This window comes from Podarcis tiliguerta (assembly GCF_965153285.1).
Source record: "Podarcis tiliguerta genome assembly, chromosome: 1".
Lineage (NCBI taxonomy): Eukaryota > Metazoa > Chordata > Lepidosauria > Squamata > Lacertidae > Podarcis > Podarcis tiliguerta.
This window is the reverse complement of record NC_139534.1, coordinates 68,180,920-68,201,272: the sequence shown is the minus strand read 5'-3', so window position 1 is coordinate 68,201,272 and position 20,353 is coordinate 68,180,920. Positions and strand designations below refer to the sequence as shown.

The 20,353-nt window shown below is 38.8% G+C and overlaps 1 protein-coding gene across 2 annotated transcripts in view; it reads left to right on the top strand.

The window, feature by feature from the left end:
• The window catches only part of SBF2 (SET binding factor 2), a 228,968-nt gene that overhangs the window by 60,140 nt on the left and 148,475 nt on the right, over nucleotides 1-20,353 (top strand). For both annotated transcript variants that reach the window (XM_083456131.1, XM_083456132.1), the window contains one exon: nucleotides 696-781. In XM_083456131.1, coding sequence (XP_083312257.1) covers nucleotides 696-781 — 86 coding nt within the window. The remainder of the gene's footprint in view (nucleotides 1-695; nucleotides 782-20,353) is intronic.

The following is a 20,353-nucleotide window of genomic DNA, read 5'->3' as shown; positions in this document are numbered from 1 at the left end:
ATGAAGCAGTATTTTACAGTACGGTAAAACTGGAGTTTACTTGCATTGATTCTTGAATATGAATCTTCCATTCAACATCAGATCTGCAGTGACTGAACGGAGGCTATATGGGAGTTTGCTCAGGGGCAAGTTAAGTTACAATAACTTGAATAGAGGCAAGCCATAAATGTACACGGAAGGTGGAAATGCTAAATTGATTTTGTACTATTCTGTCACATATTCCTGTAGGGATGACACATTCATGTGCTCACCCTTGCGTTTTTATGCAACTGTACATTTTCCTATCTGGTTTAATCTCCATAGTGGTTGATGTGCTAGAAGTAGCACGATGGGTGCATAGTAAAATTAAGAATTTTTAAGATTGCATTGTGGCATCATTATGCCTATGTCTAAGAGTATACATTGAGTATTCAGTGGGTCTTAATGTCACTGCTATGTGTAAAAATACAGAACATAGTTTCTGAAAACAAAATTGGGTACCGTGTATGTGTCGCTGGAACTTAAATTCTGCAGTCTTCAGCAGTCACTTGAATACAGTTTCTAGAACTTAAAAGGTTCTTGCCACAGTTTAACCAGATGCAAGTATGCATTAGATTGTGACTTCTTTCATATGTGTAAACTTCTGACTGGAAAAGCAAAACATTCGCAATCTCATTCTTTCCTCCTCTCCCTCTCTCCCTTTCCTTCCACTTTAGGATCAGGAGATGGTCTGGGGAAAATAATCCAGAGATTTCCCTTAAAGGATTTGGATGACACTCCTTTTCCACAGGGAATAGAGTTGGTAAGTTGCTCTGTGACATGCATTTGTAAATGCTTAATAATCTTGCATGTATATCTAGATTAATAGTCTCAACATCATCTTCAGAGAGGATGTCAGTGTGAAAAAGGTGTCTGCATGCTTTTAGTGAATTCTTGAGATAAACCAGCTTTTCCTATCTCCTTACTGTCATCCTGGACCCAGGTGTTGGTGTTGACCTTTAAAGCCCTAAACGGCCTCGGTCCTGTATACCGGAAGGAGCGTCTCCACCCCCATCGTTCAGCCCAGACACTGAGATCCAGTGCCGAGGGCCCTCTGGCAGTTCCCTAATTGCGAGAAGTGAGGTTACAGGGAACCAGACAGAGGGCCTTCTCGGTAGTGGCGCCCTCCCTTCAGATGTAAAGGAAATCAGCTGTTATCTTCTCTTTAAAAGCAGCCCTGTTTAGGGAAGTTTTTAATATTTAATGCTGTATTGTTTTTAACACTTGATTGGAAGCCGCCCAGAGTGGCTGGGGAAACTCAGCCATATGGGCGGGGTATAAATAATAAATTATTATTATTATATTCTCACCTCAATTAGGCCACCAGTTGTTACATAAGAATCAGTCATTGGATCTCTGACTTTAAGAATGAAAAGTTGGAGAGGAGCCACTTCTTTTGTGACAAAATATACAGTCTGACATCCATGGAGCACCTAGGCATGCATAAGATATGCACATGAAGCAGCATCTTTCTGGATAATAATCATATGAAAAATAAAATCTATTAATAGTCAAGTTTTTTTAAAAAAAACATCCTAAAATGCAACCAGCATTTGTAACTTTAGGTGCTTTTTTTGTTTTTCTTCTCTTCTAGCAGCTATTTTTGATACCAGCATCTTGACCTGTGCATAATAATAATTTATTATTCCCCACCCATCTGGCTGGGTTCCCCTAGCTACTCTGGGTGGCTTCCAGCAAAATATTAAAATACAATAATTCATCAAATATTAAAAGCTTCCCTAAACAGGGCTGCCTTCAGATGTCTTTTAAAAGTCAGATAGTTGTTTATTTCTTTGACATTTGGTAGGAGGGTATACCACAGGGTGGGCGTCACCGCCAAGAAGGCCCTCTGCCTGGTTCTCTGTAATTTTGCTTCTCACAGTGAGGGAACTGCCAGAAGGTCTGCAACACTGGACCTCAGTGTCCGGGCAGAACAGTGGGGGTGGAGAAAAGGGTATAAAAGAAAAGGGTATAAAAGAACAATGTGATAAATTAAACATGCTGCTGAGAGAGACTGGGCTACCTTTTTATTGTTTCCTTTTTCTGCTTTCATGAAAACTAATGTTCTGTATGCTTGAATAGACTAGAAGGCTGCTTCACAACTTGTGACATTTATGTTTTGTCAACTTGTAACTACATTTTGTCAACTTTGCAGAGAGGGTATCCCAGATCAGATGATTGTGATGTGTTTATAATTGCCAAGAAATAATTGTAGATCAATTATGGAAAATAATAGAAGCCTAGAAAATGCTTTTAGGAAAGAACATCTCTAGGTATTTGGCCAGTTTGCTGCATCATATTTTCATAATTGCACTTTTAAAGTTGCTTCATATGATGAGGGTTGGCTACTTTAGTATAATTTTTACATTCTTCTATTTTAATTATTTGTGAAAACAACAGTTCTAGCTTCATAATTTGATTGAAGTTCATTTCCCATGTGGTTGGTCCTTGGTGGAGGACTATAAGAGAATATACTTGCAAATGTGTGCATTGCAATCATAACTGAGGTCCTTCATTTCTAACAAGCATGATGATGACATTATGACATCACCACATATAACCTGCATTTTGGTTTCTAGGAAGTGTTGTGGATCTCGTTACACTCTAGCATTTCCTAGCTTCATGAATGAAGTAATTCAAATTGCTATCAGCCACCCTTTTTTCAAGTCCCATCAGAGATCAATGTGTAAATATCAAAGTTTTACTTTGCTTTAATTCCAATTGGGAAAAAAAAAGCTCTATGGCAGATTATTTTCTATGATTCAACTTTCATTGCTGAAGTCAGTAGCCAATTGTCCATAAACTGTGTTCTGAAATTAGTAAAATGACTGTAGGTGGTTCTCTACAGGAACTATTCTTCTGTAGCATAGTTTCATAACTTACTGAATTGTTTCTCCATTTTTAATGTTGTAGTAAATACTCTGAGAACATATTTTCTGTGACCTGTAAAAATCACATTGATAGGAAAATATTTTTAGTGATGTGATCCAAGAATTTTACCTAATATAACTGAAGCTATTTTGTGAGAACAGAATACTGTAAAAACAATAAATTCTGAAATCACAGTATATATAAAATAAAATGATCCCCAGTAAATTTCCATTTTCATAGTTGTCAACAACTGAGAATTTTCCAATAAGACTTCCACATTTCTTGGGCCTTTTGAAAATAAGGATTCGGGAATTACTTGGTCGTGAGGATGTTTCAGAATATACTGGAGAGTGAATAACGTTTTATATATCTAACATGGCATCCTTGACTTAAATGTATTTAAAGGTATTAAGGAGTTTTAAATGTTTAGATGAATATTCAGGGATTTCAATAAGATTGATGGACTACATTTTACTGTCTCCCAGCCAGTCCCTGATTACAGCTGGGATCTAGTAAGTTGGTACATTTGCATCATGTTTTTCTGGACAAAAGGCAGTGTACGTGAGGTTCTCAGGTGTTTCCCATCCACACACTGACCAGACTCAAGCTGCCTCAGTTGCTGCTAGTAATTTCACCATGTGCTCTCAGACTTGTGCCTTTGAGACTCGCTTTTGTTTCCCTTCATGGAGGACCCCATCTTTGTGTTTGGGAGGATGAGAAAAGATGTGTTCCTTCATTGCAGTATAGCATCCACTCCCTCACTTCTCATGTAAGGAAATTATTGCCCTGTTGAGCTGCAAAAAGCTTCACATTCTCCCAAGTATTATACAATATTTTCATCCTAGTTCTGTACTCCTCTGAGAAAGCCCCCCAGCATTTCTCAGATTCTTCTTTCTTTATTCAATCTGCTTGTTGTGCTATGCTTCCTTCTCTAGTCTCTGCAGTTCAGTTATAATTTTTATTACTCATTATTTTTTTGGGCAGCCTTGAGTGGTGTTGATGCCCCCTATATTATTGGGTTGACTTTGGCTAACATTTGTTCTCTTTGTGTTTTATCATTCTACGGTTGTCTGGCAGTAGAAACCATGAAGAGGGAGATCTGTACGCCTTTCATTTATTTTTCAATATGAATTCCTTCCAATTTCCCCTTCCTCCTCTTGCAATTGCAGGAGTTTGCCCAAATATCTTTGGGTGGTCCCATTCCCTAGCAGGAATGAAGAAGTGTTGCCTGTAAAGACCCTAACATCCTGTTCACTATTTTGAAAATCTCAGCAAGGAAATCTGGATTCTTTCCCCAATCTTCTATCACTATTTGAATTGGAATGAAATTGAAGTTGGGAAAACCAGGTGGATGCATTATATCAGGGTTTCCAAAACTTGGATCTCCAGCTGTTTTTGGACTACAGTGGTACCTTGGGATGCGAACGGGAACATAAGACATGACGGCGCGTCTGCGCATGTGTGAGCGGCGAAACCCAGAAGTAGCACGCTCCATTACTTCCGGGTTGCCGCAGATTGCAACCCGAAAGCGCTCAACCTGAAGCACATTCAACCCGAGATATGACTGTACTTCTCCCACCATCCCTAGCTAGCAGGACCAGTGGTCAAGGATTATGGGAATTGTAGTCCAAAACAGCTGGAGGCCCAAGTTTGAGAAACCTTGCATTAGATCATGTTCTGAAGTGTGTGTAAATATTGAAGGCAGTGTGATGTTAGCATGCTTTGAGGTAGAATTATAGATTAAAGTTGTTTTATATTCTGTAGAATTGGCTAGGCATCTTGTGAAATGCCTGTTTGCAAGATGTTATAATTGAAATGGTCAAAAGTAGCAAAGCTTGTTTTAACTTTCTTGCAGCCAAGATATTGTAAAGAGCTAACTCCTAGATTTTGAGATCACCGTACAAACTTCTTCTTCTTCTTCTTCTTCTTCTTCTTCTTCTTCTTCTTCTTTGGGAAACTGGAGTGTTCTTGCCGCAGAGAAACTAACAAGACTAATGTAGGTAGTGGTCTGACACAGTTGAAATATATAAAAAAATTGTCCAGTAGCACCTTAGAAACCAACTAAGTTTGTTCTTGGTATAAGCTTTCATGTGCTTTTTAAATATATTTTAACAAGACTATCGACACAGATAATATATACTAGCACAAGTCTGATTGGAATGCAAAATCAATTCCTTTCTATCCAACTTCACAAATAATTCTAAATAACTTCTTCCGTTAGTTGGTTTTAACATTAGCTGCAAGAGAAGTACTCCAAGCACTGCTTTGAAATGAATTTAATTTCAAAGTTCTGAGCTAATCTCAATAATTATTTTTCCTACATGTTAACTAGATATTTTTCCTCCATCTTTACTATGCTTAAATAAATCCATATATTATCATCAGCTACCAAAGCTTTTAAAAACAATCTGTTAGTTGCAGTATGCATGCACGTAGAATCTCATTCAATATAAATTCAAAGGTGCCATTTTAAAATCAGCATTGGAGGACAAAATTATGATGAAAGGTCATGATCAGCTTTGTTTCAAAAAGAGACTTCACAAAATATTTTGCTACTATCTCTTCTAAATAATATTTAATGGACACAACCTCTGGATGTGTATAAATTGAGAAAGCATTCTGTAATACTGTACACCTCTAGGTCAAACCTTTCATTGGTTGTTGGGACAAACTTAAGCAGAATTGGCTTTACATACAGATCTTAATTTTCTGGATGAAAGCAAAATCTTTCTGAACAAAATGTTCTTTTTTCTGTTTTCAAATAAGCTGCTAAGCCAAGCTATTTAAGGTTCAAACTTCCAAAGTAAACTCAACTGTTTAAAGGTCATATTAGGGACAGCATTTATAAGGTTTTTAAAAAAATCAGTTGAATATTTGGCATGAACATGCAAAATAGAAAATGGATAATTAATTGAAATCCAAGATTTAATGAACATTCAGGAATTGAGAAGGGTGGGGACACTTTCAAACAAAGGTGATGCTTCCTCCCCCCTCAAAAATTCAGATGATCTTAAGACATTAGATCTCATCATTCATGTACCAGCAAAATTGGAGTTGGTGATTATTTCCCCTATTTCTGTTCCACATGTTCAGCTTGGAGACCTCCTAAATGCCTCCTCTTCTCACTTCGCCCATCCATAAATGCTGCCATGTAATATTCCAGCTCTTGCTTCAGCAGCAGAACTGTGCTTGGTAACTGTGGTACCCTTCTGCCATTAACCTTTCAAGCTGATGTCTTTTGTGCATTTTTTATGGCCCTGCAGTCAATTTTGAACCTAATTCTAGCACCTGTTTCTTCTCATCCTCCCATGGTTCATGAGCACTTACTTGTTCCTCTGTGAAGAGGATACAATAATAGTTTGGATCTCTTGATACTGAATCAATACACTGATGGCACCCAATTCAAGGTTGTGTTGTGCAGGTACATTCCCTTGTGATGGCTTTCCTTATACACAAGGGTACATTATGTATAAACACATAGTTTTTTAGAACGTTGGAGGCTTTATTGTAGATCCAGCAGTGCGCATCCACACTGTGTACATTTTTTTGCCCTACTATGGTCCTTGGTCAAGATGGTATTTCTCTGTAACAATTCAAACCTTGCATAAGGTAAGCGAAGACTAGTTTCCAGCAGCATAACAAATGCTGCTGCAATGTGTTTTGTTTTATAAATTTATTGGCTGCATGCTCTACTTAAAGCAGAGTACACAATGAGAAACAGTGAGACCACCTACCTTCTGTTATATCTGCATATGTTGTTCCTTAAAAGTGTCCCTGAAAGTTTAAGGCGACCTCTTCCTCTCTGAAATTCTAAAAGATCCTATTCTCTACCTAACAAGCAAAGGTTGACCACACCAGGACCTGCTTGCAGTTTGATCTTGACTACTGCACTGACTGTGGATTTTAATTAGAAATGACATGTGTGCAAAGTTATTGTATCTCCTAATTCTGATTTGAGAATATGGTGCTGTGGTGCTTATTCTGTTGCGTGTTCTTAATTTTGTACTGGATATTGGTAAGTGTGCTGATTCTGAATTGTATGGCTGAAATGATAGAAGGTAAGTGTTGAGAATAGGTTGAAGTGGTAGGAGGCACCAACTAGGGAACCCTAAAGGAAAGAAGGCCCAGAGCCAGAGGAATGGCGGTGGGATGATGATGAGTGGTCAGAGGGAGAAGATAGATCAGACGGGGAGGAGGAAGTGTTAGAAGCTGAAGAGATAACAAGATTTAGAGAACAGGAAGAGTCTGTGGCAGAGAACAGTCTAGAACCAGGGGCAGAGGTTGGAGAGGAAAGGGGCCAAGAGGCAGAGATGAGGCAGGCTGCTGAAAAAGCCAGGGAGTATCCCCCTCCTGCTGCAACTAGATCCCCTCCCGCTGGTCTCCATGAATCAGAAGAGGTATGAGGAGGGTGGAGCAAAGACAGGTAAGACAACAGAGTCTGATTGCTTGGGAAGGAAACTTAGGGAACTGTGGGGAAGGCTGGGACCTTCAGTCCTCACAACTGCCTCAGGTTCTACTGGCAAGAGTTGCTGTGTTCTCTAGGTGTAGCTTTTTGAGCTGTCTTATTTCTTTGAATAAGGAATTCACTGAAGCCATGTGAGTTATTTCAGACCTGCTCCTGGCATCTGCTCATGACAGTAATGTCCAATGGTGGTTGTCTGTCAGTGGAACAGACTTCAGCAGGTGCAATAGGACTTCCACTTCTCTTCTCCGTTTTTGCATTGTGTACCCTTCCCACCTTTGCTGTGGTGGATCAGATCTGTGGTGAGCTTGGGAAAGTTCCTTTACTTGAGTAGACATCTGCTTGCATGATGTTTGATGTTTCTATGACAATATTTGTGTGTTGGGAACACATCACTGATGCAATTCAGCCTGCTATTGTCATCCACTGCAGCAAATGTTGGCTCCTTTGGTCCACTTCTGAACCTAGAATATTGTAAGTGCTTTTAGGCAGCAATGATTTATTTCACGTTGGAATTTGGCTACTATCATCTAAAGCAGGAAAATTAGTTTAGTAACCATTGCGGATAGTTTAAGATTGTCTGTTCAATAAATTCAGGGAGGCAATTAAACTCTTCAGTGTGTGAATTTTAAGAATGCCTTTCTCTAAAATAGTTGTAGAAGAAAAAAACTTCAGTTGTTTTCACACTGGAGAGTTGGATACATCTGAATGCTATGTAGTAATTTTTTGTTATGGAAGACCTGAGAATTCTGGGAACTGTGTTACTATAACCCTTTTTTCAAAACCTTACTCTATAAGTCTTTTTCATTTTAAATAAGCTTATAAGCTATCAGAAGAGATTCTTTCAAACTGTCCATACTGGCTTATAATCATTACATACTGGTGGAGTTATCTTAATTTTTAAATATGACCCAAATCAATTTTAATTTTATATTACATTTTCCGTTGTAAATCTTTGCAGAAGTCAAGAGGACTTACCCTTCTCATAAACAAATTTACTTTTGAGTAAGCCTCATTGTTTAAGTGGCACTGGCATTCAAGTTTGCATGCTTCCTACTTCACCTTAAGGCATCAAAAAGGTGTGGATATGCTATGTCATACTTGGTATTTAGCTCTGTCTTTACGCAAAATGAGATTAACAGTATTGTGTATCTGACTAATATTTATGACACAAAGGATAATTTAAGATAATGAGACAATCATGAAAAAATATTAATGCTAAGTTTAAACCTTGCTTCTATGTGCACATTCGTGTGCTACATAGTAATGAGTCAGTGTGTCTTATTCTTGAATCATGTTTATGTAGTTTAATTCAAGTGCATGCAAGTACAAAAATGTGCATGTGTTTCATGGCAACTCAGTTATGTTGCTAAGTAACTTTGGGCAAGTGTTTTACACAAAACATTTAGATGTGCCTTCTGAATTGGTGGAAACCTATATTAAATCTAAAGTTAATTCCAAGATTCAGATAAAAAATAATACTTCTGTGTGTCTGAATCATGGGTAGAAGACCAGGTGCATCCCTTTCATTCCCTTCAACTCTCCTATAAAAAATTCCCCCACCCATTCTTGCCCTTTTAGTCTTAACCAAGATGTAGCATTATGTCTGCACTGTCACTATCCCTATACAGAGTTTGAAGCTGATTTGCAAACCATGATGAAAATAACCTTTAGTGAATGTTAATCTTGATGAAGCATCATGTGAACTCACATGGGGAGGAGGAGGGACCCTGCAAGATGGTATTGATTTTGTAACCGTGCAGAATTTCTTCTTTGTTCACCTTACTTTAAGGCTGAAAAAGTAACTATAGTCTAGTGTTGTATATGCACAGAGTTAACAGATCCAGAAATAGTATGGATGTACTGGGTCTGTGTATTCTATGAGATTCTACATGTGAACAAATTGAATTTAGAGATTTGATTTTGGAACTCAACAGCCTTTTGAATATCAGTACTTGTGGCGCTGTGGTCTAAACCACTGAGCCTCTTGGGCTTGCCGATCAGAAGGTCAGTGGTTCGAATCCCTGCGACGGGGTGAGCTCCGGTTGCTCAGTCTCAGCCAACTGAGCAGTTCAAAAGCACGCCAAAAAGTGCAAGTAGATAAATAGGTACCACTCTGGCAGGAAGGTAAATGGCATTTCCATGCGCTGCTCTGGTTTCGGTGTTCCGTTGCACCAGAAGCGGCTTAGTCATGCTAGCCACATGACTCGAAAAAAATGTCTGTGGACAAATGTCGACTCCCTAGGCCTGTAAAGCGAGATGAGCGCCGCAACCCCAGAGTCATCTGCAACTAGACTTAACTGTCAGGGGTCTTTTACCTTTTTTTTTTTAAAAAAAACTTTTTCATTAATTTTTTTTTTTATCAAGTTGAACATTTTAATTGTCATATTGTACATACTACAGTGCAGGAGTGGGAAACCTGTGGCCCTCCAGCTATTACTCGACTACAACTCCTATCACCTCTGGCCATTGACTAAGCTGGCTGAGGCTGATGGGAACTGGAAGGCAGCAACATCTAGGGAGCCACTAGTTAGCCATGTCTGCTATAATGCCTCTTAGAGAATTTTTTATTAACTATTACATAATTTTCTTGTGAAGTTTTACTTTTATAAAAAGTAATGACAAGTGATAAAATAGTAAAATAAAACTTCAGTCTTTCCAGTTGAACCCATTTGAGAAGAGGAGGTGCTCGCTAAGGCAGATTGCACTCATATTATTAAGGACTATAAGGATTAAAAGCTGCACAATACATTACATATACTCTCTTTAAGATTTTGGACATGAAAACCACCTGTTCTTATGCCAATTACTTGTTGCCAGTCCTTCTAAGATGGAAGAATATGTTGCTGTTATTTATGGATGAATTAAAAAAAATTCTGGCTGATTTTATAGCCACTGACATGAATTCCTCAGCATTTGGCACATTTTTAGCTTGCTTAATTAAAGGAAACTCAAAGTGGTTTGCGATCTGAAGCAATAATGCATTAACTAAGCTAAAATATTTACCAATTAATTAATTGCCTCAAGTATATGTGTATTATTTTAGTATATATGGAAAAAAAAATTCAAATCATAATCAAATCATAACTGAAAGATTCTTCCAAAGGTGGGTACTTAACATAAAGGTAAAGGTACCCCTTCCCGTACGGGCCAGTCGTGTCTGACTCTAGGGTTGTGCACTCATCTCACTTAAGAGGCCGGGAGCCAGCGCTGTCCGAAGACACTTCTGGGTCACGTGGCCAGCGTGACGAAGCTGCTCTGGTGAGCCAGCACCAGCGCAGCACACAGAAATGCCGTTTACCTCCCCGCTATAAAGCAGTACCTATTTATCTACTTGCACTTAGGGGTGCTTTCGAACTGCTAGGTGGGCAGGAGCTGGGACCGAAAGACGGGAGCTCACCCCACCGCGGGGATTCTAGGCACTGAGGTTTTACCCACAGCGCCACCCGCTTCCCTGTTAAGTATGTTAAGTATGTGCTTAACATACTTAGCAATAAAGCAAGTGCCTTGCCCGAGGTGATAGGGTGCTCAAAATATATATAATAAGGTTTTGCAAAAATTAGACTTAATGCTTATGGCTTGCTGTTTTACTGTTCTATTGATTTTGCATTTTATTGCATGTTTTTATTGTGATAGTTGTTGTTTGTTGGGTTGTATATAGTTGTGTCCTATCGTCATATATAAAATACGGTAAGTTCCTTATGTTCAGTATGGTCTGAGCCCTATATAATTTGGTTAAAAAAACCCACCTGGATCTAATGATATCTTGTAAACTTTGTTTTTAAATTGTACTGTAAACTGTCCAGAAAGACACCTTTTAAGAGTTTGGATAGTTTGTAAATAACAGTAGGCCACAATAGTTGAGTTCATACAATTTTAAAATATTAATAGTGTCTGAGAGATTTCCCCTTTTGTGTTTTGATTTGTTTTTATTTCCATAATGTGTCTATTAGAGACTCCTTTGCATACAATGCAAATATGTTCTGTACGTAATGTTACAAAAAAAAATATCTGAGCTGATGAATGATATTACTTGTGTTGGTATAAGAGGATTTATGTCTGCTTTTATCTTGATGACCCACTGTTCAGAACATTGTCAGCAGAAAAAAAGTTAATTGCAGATGTTCTGATGCTAAAGCAACAAAAATATGTCATACTGCTAGAGGCATTTTCCATAATATATGTACATAATGTGTGTATATGAAAGAAAAGTGGGAATGTCCTTCCATACATACCATTATGCTGCCTTTATAGTAAAATGAACAATGTAGCCTGTGAACTAGAAGAAGATCTATCTATCCCTCTAAATCAGAACTTTGGATCAAATTCCTTAAGTATCTTCTTCCATTACTATTCTGTATATCTGATATTTTATAACCAAACCAGTTCTCATTAGCATAACACATACCTTCTATAGTGTCAGTGTTTCTGTACCAATTCTTTCAAGGGTAGAATGTTAATTTACTATTTACTACTGCATTGTCATCTAATCGGTTTGTGCTGGATTAATGCTAGTAGGCAAAAGCCTATGCAAATTTGGTGGTACTTCATGTATCAAATAGTATTAAATCCATTTCAGTAAGAGAGATGTTGATTTTGTTGATTCCACGGTAGCTGCAAATGTACATTTCTAGTCCTGCTGTGGAATAATCATAGGACTCTGTTCAGACATGTTTGTCTGTCTTTTTGCCTTGTCTTTTCATCTGTTCCATGAGCCTCTATTTAAAAGCCATCTTATTCTAACTATGTCTATAGTGACAACAAAAGTCCAAACAGTTTTAGCCCACACAGTAAGATGATGATGATAGAAGTGACAAAGTTGACAGAGAAATGCAGAGACATCCTGCTTCAAAAGAGTGAGTCAACAATTGGCTACTGCACCTAGCAGGCATATTTTGTCTCTATTTCCTCCATAGATGCCAGATCGATTTCTGTGGCACCGTTTCAGCTCCTTTTAAAACTACATAGCAGAAAAGCTTATTTCACAATGGATGTTCTTCATTCTCCAGTAATATACTTGCAGAGACTTGCTGACGTTTAAAATTTCTAAGATGTATTGTTGGACTCTCTTCATATCTGCTTCATGACCTTCATATTAAATTTAGTAGAATTGGCAGGATGTTTCAGAAAAGTGGGCAGTAAATTATTTGTCCATATTTAGACATAAAGGTAAAGTGTTCTAGCAACATTGCTTTCTGAAGAGATCAAATGCTTCCTTCCTTTTTTGTTACCTTTGTAGCATTAACTGAGGTGTCTTTTCTCTAGTTTTTCAGAGTAGGAAAGTTTATCTTTAAACAATAAAATATATTGGCTTCTCTGACATTTGGGACCAGAACTCTTTTGTAAAAAGGTAAAGGTAAAGGGCCCCTGACAGTTAAGTTCAGTCATGAATGACTCTGGGGTTGCGGTGCTCATCTCGCTTTATTGGCCGAGGGAGCCGACTTTTTCCGCAGACAATTTTTCCGGGTCGTGTGGCCAGCATTACTAAGCCACTTCTGGAGAAACCAGAGCAGCGCTCGGAAATGCCTTCCCACCGGAGCAGTACCTATTTATCTACTTGTACTTTGACGTGCTTTCAAACTGCTAGGTTGGCAGGAGCTGGGACCGAGCAACAGGAGCTCACCCCGTTGCGGGGATTTGAGCTGCCAATCAGCGTATTCTTTTCCTACATCAATGAGCCTATATACAGTGGAATGGAGACTGCTTTGGTTGCCTTGCGGTATGATCTATGCTGGGAACTAGACAGAAGGAGTGTGTCCCTGTTGGTTCTGCTGGACTTCTCAGTGATTTTTGATACCTTCAGCCATGGTAGCTATCTGAACCAACCGTCTGGGATGGGATTTGGGGGCACTGTTTTACAGTGGCTCTGGTCTTCTTGGAGGGGTGAGTTCAGAAGGCGGTGCTGGGGTACTCCTGTTTGACCACATGGCTGTTGACTTGTAGGGCCCTTGGGTTCCATCTTGTCCCCCATGCTATTTAACATATATACAAAACCTCTGGGAGAGGTCATCTGGAGTTTTGGTGTGCTATGCTGTCAGTATGCTGATGACACACAACTCTATCTCTCCTTTCCATCTAAATCTAAAGATGCTGTCTGTGTTCTAAATCAGTGTCTGATGTCAGTAATGGACTAGATTAGGATGAACAAGTTGAGGTCAGTCAGAAGGCAGCTCAGTGAATAGGGCTTCAAACTACGCTGGATGAGGCTAAGCTCCTCTTTGAAGATTCAGGCTCACAGTTCAGGTATAGTCCTGGATGCAGCCATGAACCAGGATGCCCAGGATTTGGTGCTGGCTGGAAGTGAATTTGCACAATTGTGGCTCGTGCACCAACTGTGCACATTCCTTGAGATATCAGATCTGGCCATGGAGATGCATGCATTAGTTGCATCCCAAATGGACCACTGTAATATGTTTTACATGGGTCTGCTTTGAAAAATGTTTGTACCTTTCAGCTGCTTCAGAATGCTATGACCAGACTGCTGCCTGCGGCTGGTTATTGGGAGCATGCTACTCCCCTATTAAAACAACTTCATTGGCTACTGGTCCAGTTCCAGGCACAGTTCAAAGTGCTGGTTATGACCTATAAAACCCTCTATGGCTTGGTCACTGGTTACCTAAAATGTTGTATCTCCCTTTATGAACCCGATTGGGTGCTAAAGTTCTCAGGTGGGCACCTCTCCTTCCATCAGCATCAGAGAAACAGTTGGTAGTGACACAAGAGAGAGCCTTTTCTGTGGCTGCTCCCATATTACAGAATTTCCTTCCGAAAGATGTTAGATTGGCTCCCTTCTTGCAGTTTTTCCACCGGCTGGCCAATACCTTCATATTCATAAGGGCCTTTGAAAACTTAAGTGCAGATGATGTTGACCACTGGGCTGCTATCAGAGCAGTTGTTATTTTAATTCTGGCTTTAAATGTGTTTTATTTTAATTTTAACTGTTTCTTACTAGTTTGTTTTTGTTACTTTGTATTTTGTCCCCTAAATTGTTTTAAAGTTGGGCTATGCATTTATTACATAAATGAAATTAAAACATGAAATGAATAGTCTATTAATTTCTTTTGGTACTTGTAAGAAAAAAATGCTTTTGTCATAAATGAGCTCTGGATGAAATTCATTTGTGTTCATTTTAAATTTGTTCCTATCATTTCCCCTTAGCAGCATGAATAGTATGGGGTGGAGAATGAATTTAAGTCAATTTAAATCCTGAACACTAATTACTGCTCACAGGAAGTATAATTAAGCCTGTAGAGACTGTGGGAAATCCCAGTCACACAAGCTATGGCAAAAAGCAGCTGTGGTCGTCGAGAATTTGTCTAACTGAGCTCTGGGGAACCTTCCTATGACAGATGCAAGGGCTATTATAGATTCTACTAACTATATTCCAACTCTCTGTTTCCTTGACCTCTTCATCTTATGTTGGGAATGATATTTTAAAAAGGCTTTCTCCCAAATTCTTGAGGTATTTGATTAATTTTCTTTAAGCTCCTCCATAGAGTAGTTGGTCTATGTGCTTTTTTCAGTTGTCTATAAAATGGGGACCCCTTTCCTTATCTGTCTGAAATTTGGCAGGTCTGATCTCTTGGAGGTATGGAATACCTGAAAATCTAATGCATTTGAATAGGAAGGAACGCAGCAAGAGAACATCTGGGAATAATGGATTTGAGTGTGATGTTAATGACTGAATAACAAAATGAACAAGGTTTTTGATAATGAAAACAAATGTAATAATGAAATGGAAAAAACATTGCAGACACTGTGTCTAAAGTGCCTTCCATATATTTGATGGCTATCATGTGAAGAAGCAAACACAGATGAATTAGGAAAATATATTGGGGTTAATAAGCATAGTTAGTTTTAGAAGCTATGGGTTTTTTGATGTCCTTCCATGTCAAATAATCCCATAAATGGAGGAAATAGGGAAGTATGTTAATTAGCAATTTAAGGAACTAGGGCGGGGTGGGGGCTGGCTCAAAATAGTAAGTTATGTATTTCAATACGGTAAAGAACAGTTATGAGTAATTTTTAATGACTTATGAACGTATTCCCTGGGAATGTTGGATCTAACTAAACTATCTTAATACCTATTGTAATAATTTTGGGCAAGTCATTTTGGGCATGAATTGGGATTGATCATGAAATGCCATGAAGAGCATGATTTTTCAGGATGTGTCTTAGGAAAAATATGTCCAGGATATTCCTATCTTTTTTGCAGGCTTTTCCCCTAATAAGGTGGTATGTGCTGTGAGTGCATCCTTTAAAAATCTTTCTTTTGAAAGAGTTAATGAACGTGACACATCAGTGTGACTGCTGTAATACAATTATTAACAACTGAACTGTATCATTATTAGATACGCCCAGTTATGTCTCATTGTTTAAAATATGTGGTGTGTTTGTTTACTACATTTCATTCTTTAAAAGGAAAGATTATAAAAGAGAATGACTTCTATTGAACTGTTGGTCATGGGATTAATTTTCTTACAGGTAATCAGTTATGAAATAGAGAGCAGTAAATTAAAATGTCACATTCAACTTGTAATGCATCATGTCTTGGGCATGTAAGTGTGAATGGGTTCAATGGATGGTTCTCCAAAATCCACCCATAATTTACAATTACTTATAATGAAAAGCCCATAAACTGCTTGTTTCATGCATGACTCTATTAGAGAATAAATGGATAACTATTGTCTTCTGTGCAATGTGCATTTATATAACATCGATCTGTATAAAGTCAAACTTGTCTCAACATGTTAGCAGTATAAAAAAAAATCTATTTATTTTAGTTTCTGTCACAAGCATCCCAAAAATACTGAACTGGATAAGAGATAAATTTAAAACTAATAATAAAATATACAATGAACTTAAAATAGTTCCATATCCACACAACATTACATTTATACCTTTCTGATAGATGACAATTGTACATTAGCTCAGAGGTTTTCAACCTTTTTGAGTCCATGGTTCCCTTGACCAACTACATTCTTTTCCGTGACACCCCTGTGGGCCTCAGGAGCCCTTAGGAAATGCTGAAATATTACCCTCTTTCATAAATGTCACACAGTACAGGGGTCGGCAGGTTTACCTCGCCTGGGCCAGTTCACTCCAGCGGAGATCCCTCTGTGGGCCGGATCACGCGTGCGCCCATAATTTCCAGCACCGTGAAAGTGAGGGGACTCGCCGAGCGGGCGGCTCGGTTCAGGGGTGGCTTGTGGGCCGGTTAAACGACCCCCATGGGCCGCTTGTGGCCCATGGGCCTTAGGTTGCCGGCCCTGGCTTAGTATAATCAGGAGGACTATAGGATATGAGGAAAGCACCCCCCTTCCAGTGTGTTTGTTTATGGTTAAAATGTAGTGATTTCTTTCTGTGGTTGTTTATATACCTGTGTGTGTGACTCGGATTAGGGTATTGGTTAAACACTTGTTTATGTCAAGTCTTTTTCTGTCTCTGAGAAAACATTTTTACAATAATAGTGACAAAATTAATCATTTTGTGTGAGAAATATGTGAACATTGGAATATTCACAAACAGCTCTAGGTTAAAATGTGATATTCCCAATTTAAAGAACCTTCTTGAATAGGTTATAGCTAATTTTTAGCAAAGAAAACCAGAAGATAAAGCAGTTGATTGGGCTTCTGCAGCTATATCAGGGCTGTTGCTACAGTAGTGGTAAGGGCAACTTTTTTGACAGAAATTATCTATACACAATCTAACTAAATATGTCAATTTTTTTGTACTAACTGCAATCTGAAAGATTAATATAATTAATACCTGCTATTAGAAAAACAGAAAGTTGCAAAATAGAGAACTAGCCTTCAACTCTTCCGCAGGCAAGATATTAAAAATATAGTTTCATTTTTGTTTCCATTACTTATGTTTATTCATTTATACTTGATATACCTAGACATTACTTAATATTATCTTGAAAGCAAAGGAAAATCAAAGCAATGCATATGCACTGTTAGATTAATTTGTATAAGTTAAGAGGAATGTTTTTAATCAGAGGTTGAATAACCATCTGTCATGGATCCTTAGTTGTGTTTTCTGCATTGCAGGGGGTTGGATTGTTGATCCTTGGGGTCCCTTCCAGTTCTATGAGTCTATGAATGTAAGTTGAATGAACAATTCATGTGCATAACAACCACTCTTAGTGCACATTAACCAGGCCTCATGAAGAATGTGTTCATATTCCTTCCATGAAGAGAGGGTTGTGGACATTTCCCAGTCAATATTATGCATAAACTCCAACAGACCTTGGGGGATGTGTACATCTCGACTACGTTTTGTACATTCTGCAAACAATATGCATATTCACTGGGCAATATACACATTCTCTGGTCAATAAAGTCTCCCAAGAAACATGCCTTTCACTCTCTCTGTATTGTTCAGAAGTGTGCAGTCTGTGACTTCCAGGCTGCTTCTGGCCCACTGTATAACTTTACATGGCCCACAACACCCAACATCCTTTCCACCATTCTCACCTGTTACTCAGTAAGCTCAGCATCACAAGAGGAGTTGAAAGAAGAGGAGAGTTTCAAACTTTCTCTCCCCCTCTAATGATTCTGAACCCGCCCCCCCGCCCCCCGCTGCTAGTAAGCCAAGTAAAAAGAAAATAGCAGTATTGGATCAACCACGATGGGAATTGCAAGGAATGGAACATTTAACCAGCTGCCGAATGGGTTATGCAGCAAGGAAGAGAGGGCTTGGAGAGTGTGTGAAGCACCTCTGAAATTATCTACTGCTATTTCTGGCCCAATCCACTTGTTTCTAGAGGAACTCCTGTAAAAACCTTTCTCAACTATAGTCAGCAGAATTTATGTTGCTCTTGTAATTTAGTTTTCATTTGCAACTCTGTGTGACTGATATGGTCAGTGATAAGATATTTGTAACAACTTCTGTGTCCCAGAGGATATAGCACTTACGCTTTGTATTTTAAATTACAAAATTTGAAACAATATTTGGTTACAGATACTGATCTTCAGCATTGTTTCAGAACCACAAAAACACAAGTGTGGGTTTTGTTTTTATTTAACTAGATAGACTGACTTTGGAGAATAGGGCAGTGTGCATGAGAATATAATAGGATTTTTCTTACTCCCCATCACTCTTTTAGGTTCCTTTTCTAATCATCTACACCAGGAGTGGCTAACTTGTGGCCCTCAGTGTTGTTGGATTCCAGATCCCATCAACCCAACCACAATAGCAAATGGTCAGGAATGATGAAAGTTCTAGTTCAACAAGGTCAGAGAATCACATGTTGGCCACCCTGATTTCTACATTTCCATATACAAGTCGCAGAGCTACATAAAGATGAAACTTAATTGGACGTGAATGGCCAAAACCCCAAGAAAGATATTCCACACTGCATGTTTTTCACTTTTATAGGACCCTAAAACATTTTTTTAAAGTGTTTAAATAGCAGCTTGGAGGATAAATAACATCCATACACTGACAGCATTTAAAGGGCTTTCATGCCTAAAAAAGAATAACAAAAACATAACAAAAGCATGTTAGAACAGTGTGGGGTGCTATTGGGCTACCTTTTAAGCAAGGAATAATTATAATAGTAAGATATGGATATCTGCTCAGATTCCCTAGCACCTTGGATCTTTAGACATATATAGACATAATGCAATAGACAAAATTTAATCCTAAGAGAAGAAGCATTGGGATAATACTAATCTACCTTAAGGATTACTGTGATGAATGTGCAGCATTTTAAATACTGAAAACACCATATAAATGACTAAATGTAACAATGGCATAATACAGGATGGAGAAAATACTATAATATGCAAAACTATCTGTTCCACCAGACTATCTGTTCCACCAGTAATACCCTATTTGAAACAGGTTATGTTCAATGACCCAGCTTCATATGTATTTAGAAAAGTGGGTTGAAATATAATTATCAAATAACATTGACACCCCTCCATTTTATACTCTTGTTTAATTTACATAATTGGGATAACTAAGGAAAGTCCCGAGGGACGCGGGTGGCGCTGTGGTTTAAACCACAGAGCCTATGGCTTGCCGCTCAGAAGGTCGGCGGTTCGAATCCCCGCGATGCAGTGAGCTCCTGTTGCTCGGTCCCTGCTCCTGCCAACCTAGCAGTTCAAAAGCACGTCAAAATGCAAGTAGATAAATAGGTACCACTCCGGCGGGAAGGTAAACGGCGTTTCTGTGCACTGCTCTGGTTTGCCAGAAGTGGCTTCGTCATGCTGGCCACATGACCCGGAAGCTGTACACCAGCTCCCTCGGCCAATAAAGCAAGATTAGCGCCTCAACCCCAGAGTCGGTCACGACTGGACCTAATGGTCAGGGGTCCCTTTACCTTTAAGGAAAGTCCTAGTGTTCCATATAGCTATAGGTGGCAAATGAAGAACATAACTATGTATTTCTTTTTTTTTTGGAACATGTATTTCTTTTTTCACAGTATTTGCAACTATTTCCCACTAGGAATAATGAATGCGTAGTCACAGTGTGTTTTGCAGTGTGAGAGGAAGCTCTCCTAAGAAGCTGGAACCACTGTTTCAGATACCAACTCCTCTTCCTGTCATAGCCAAGTTAGGAGGGCCCCAGATGCCCTTCATCTTTGGCAGCAGATAGAAAGGTGGTTCAGAAACTATTTTGTGAAAACAGACCCACAAGAAGCTAAAATTTTGGGTTTGTTCTCCTTCAGTGACCATTTATCAACAGAATGATGGCACCAAAACACTTCTACCTAGGGTTTAGAATAGAACACTTCTTATTTAAAACGATTGATAGATGGCTAAATATGCAGGGTAGTTGTTTCAAACTTAATCTGGTACAGTGCTAGTAAGCATCTGCTTTTCATAGGCTACCTTTTGTTGGCAATGGAGTGCGCCTCAGGGGTGAAGTCAAACCGCTGTGTTAACAGCACTGAAGTGACTTCCCTGGGGTGCAAGCCTGAGCAGTGTGTTTGGAGGTCCTGGGCTGCCCAGACAACAAGACCCCCCTCTTGGCCTCACTAAAGTGGTCCAA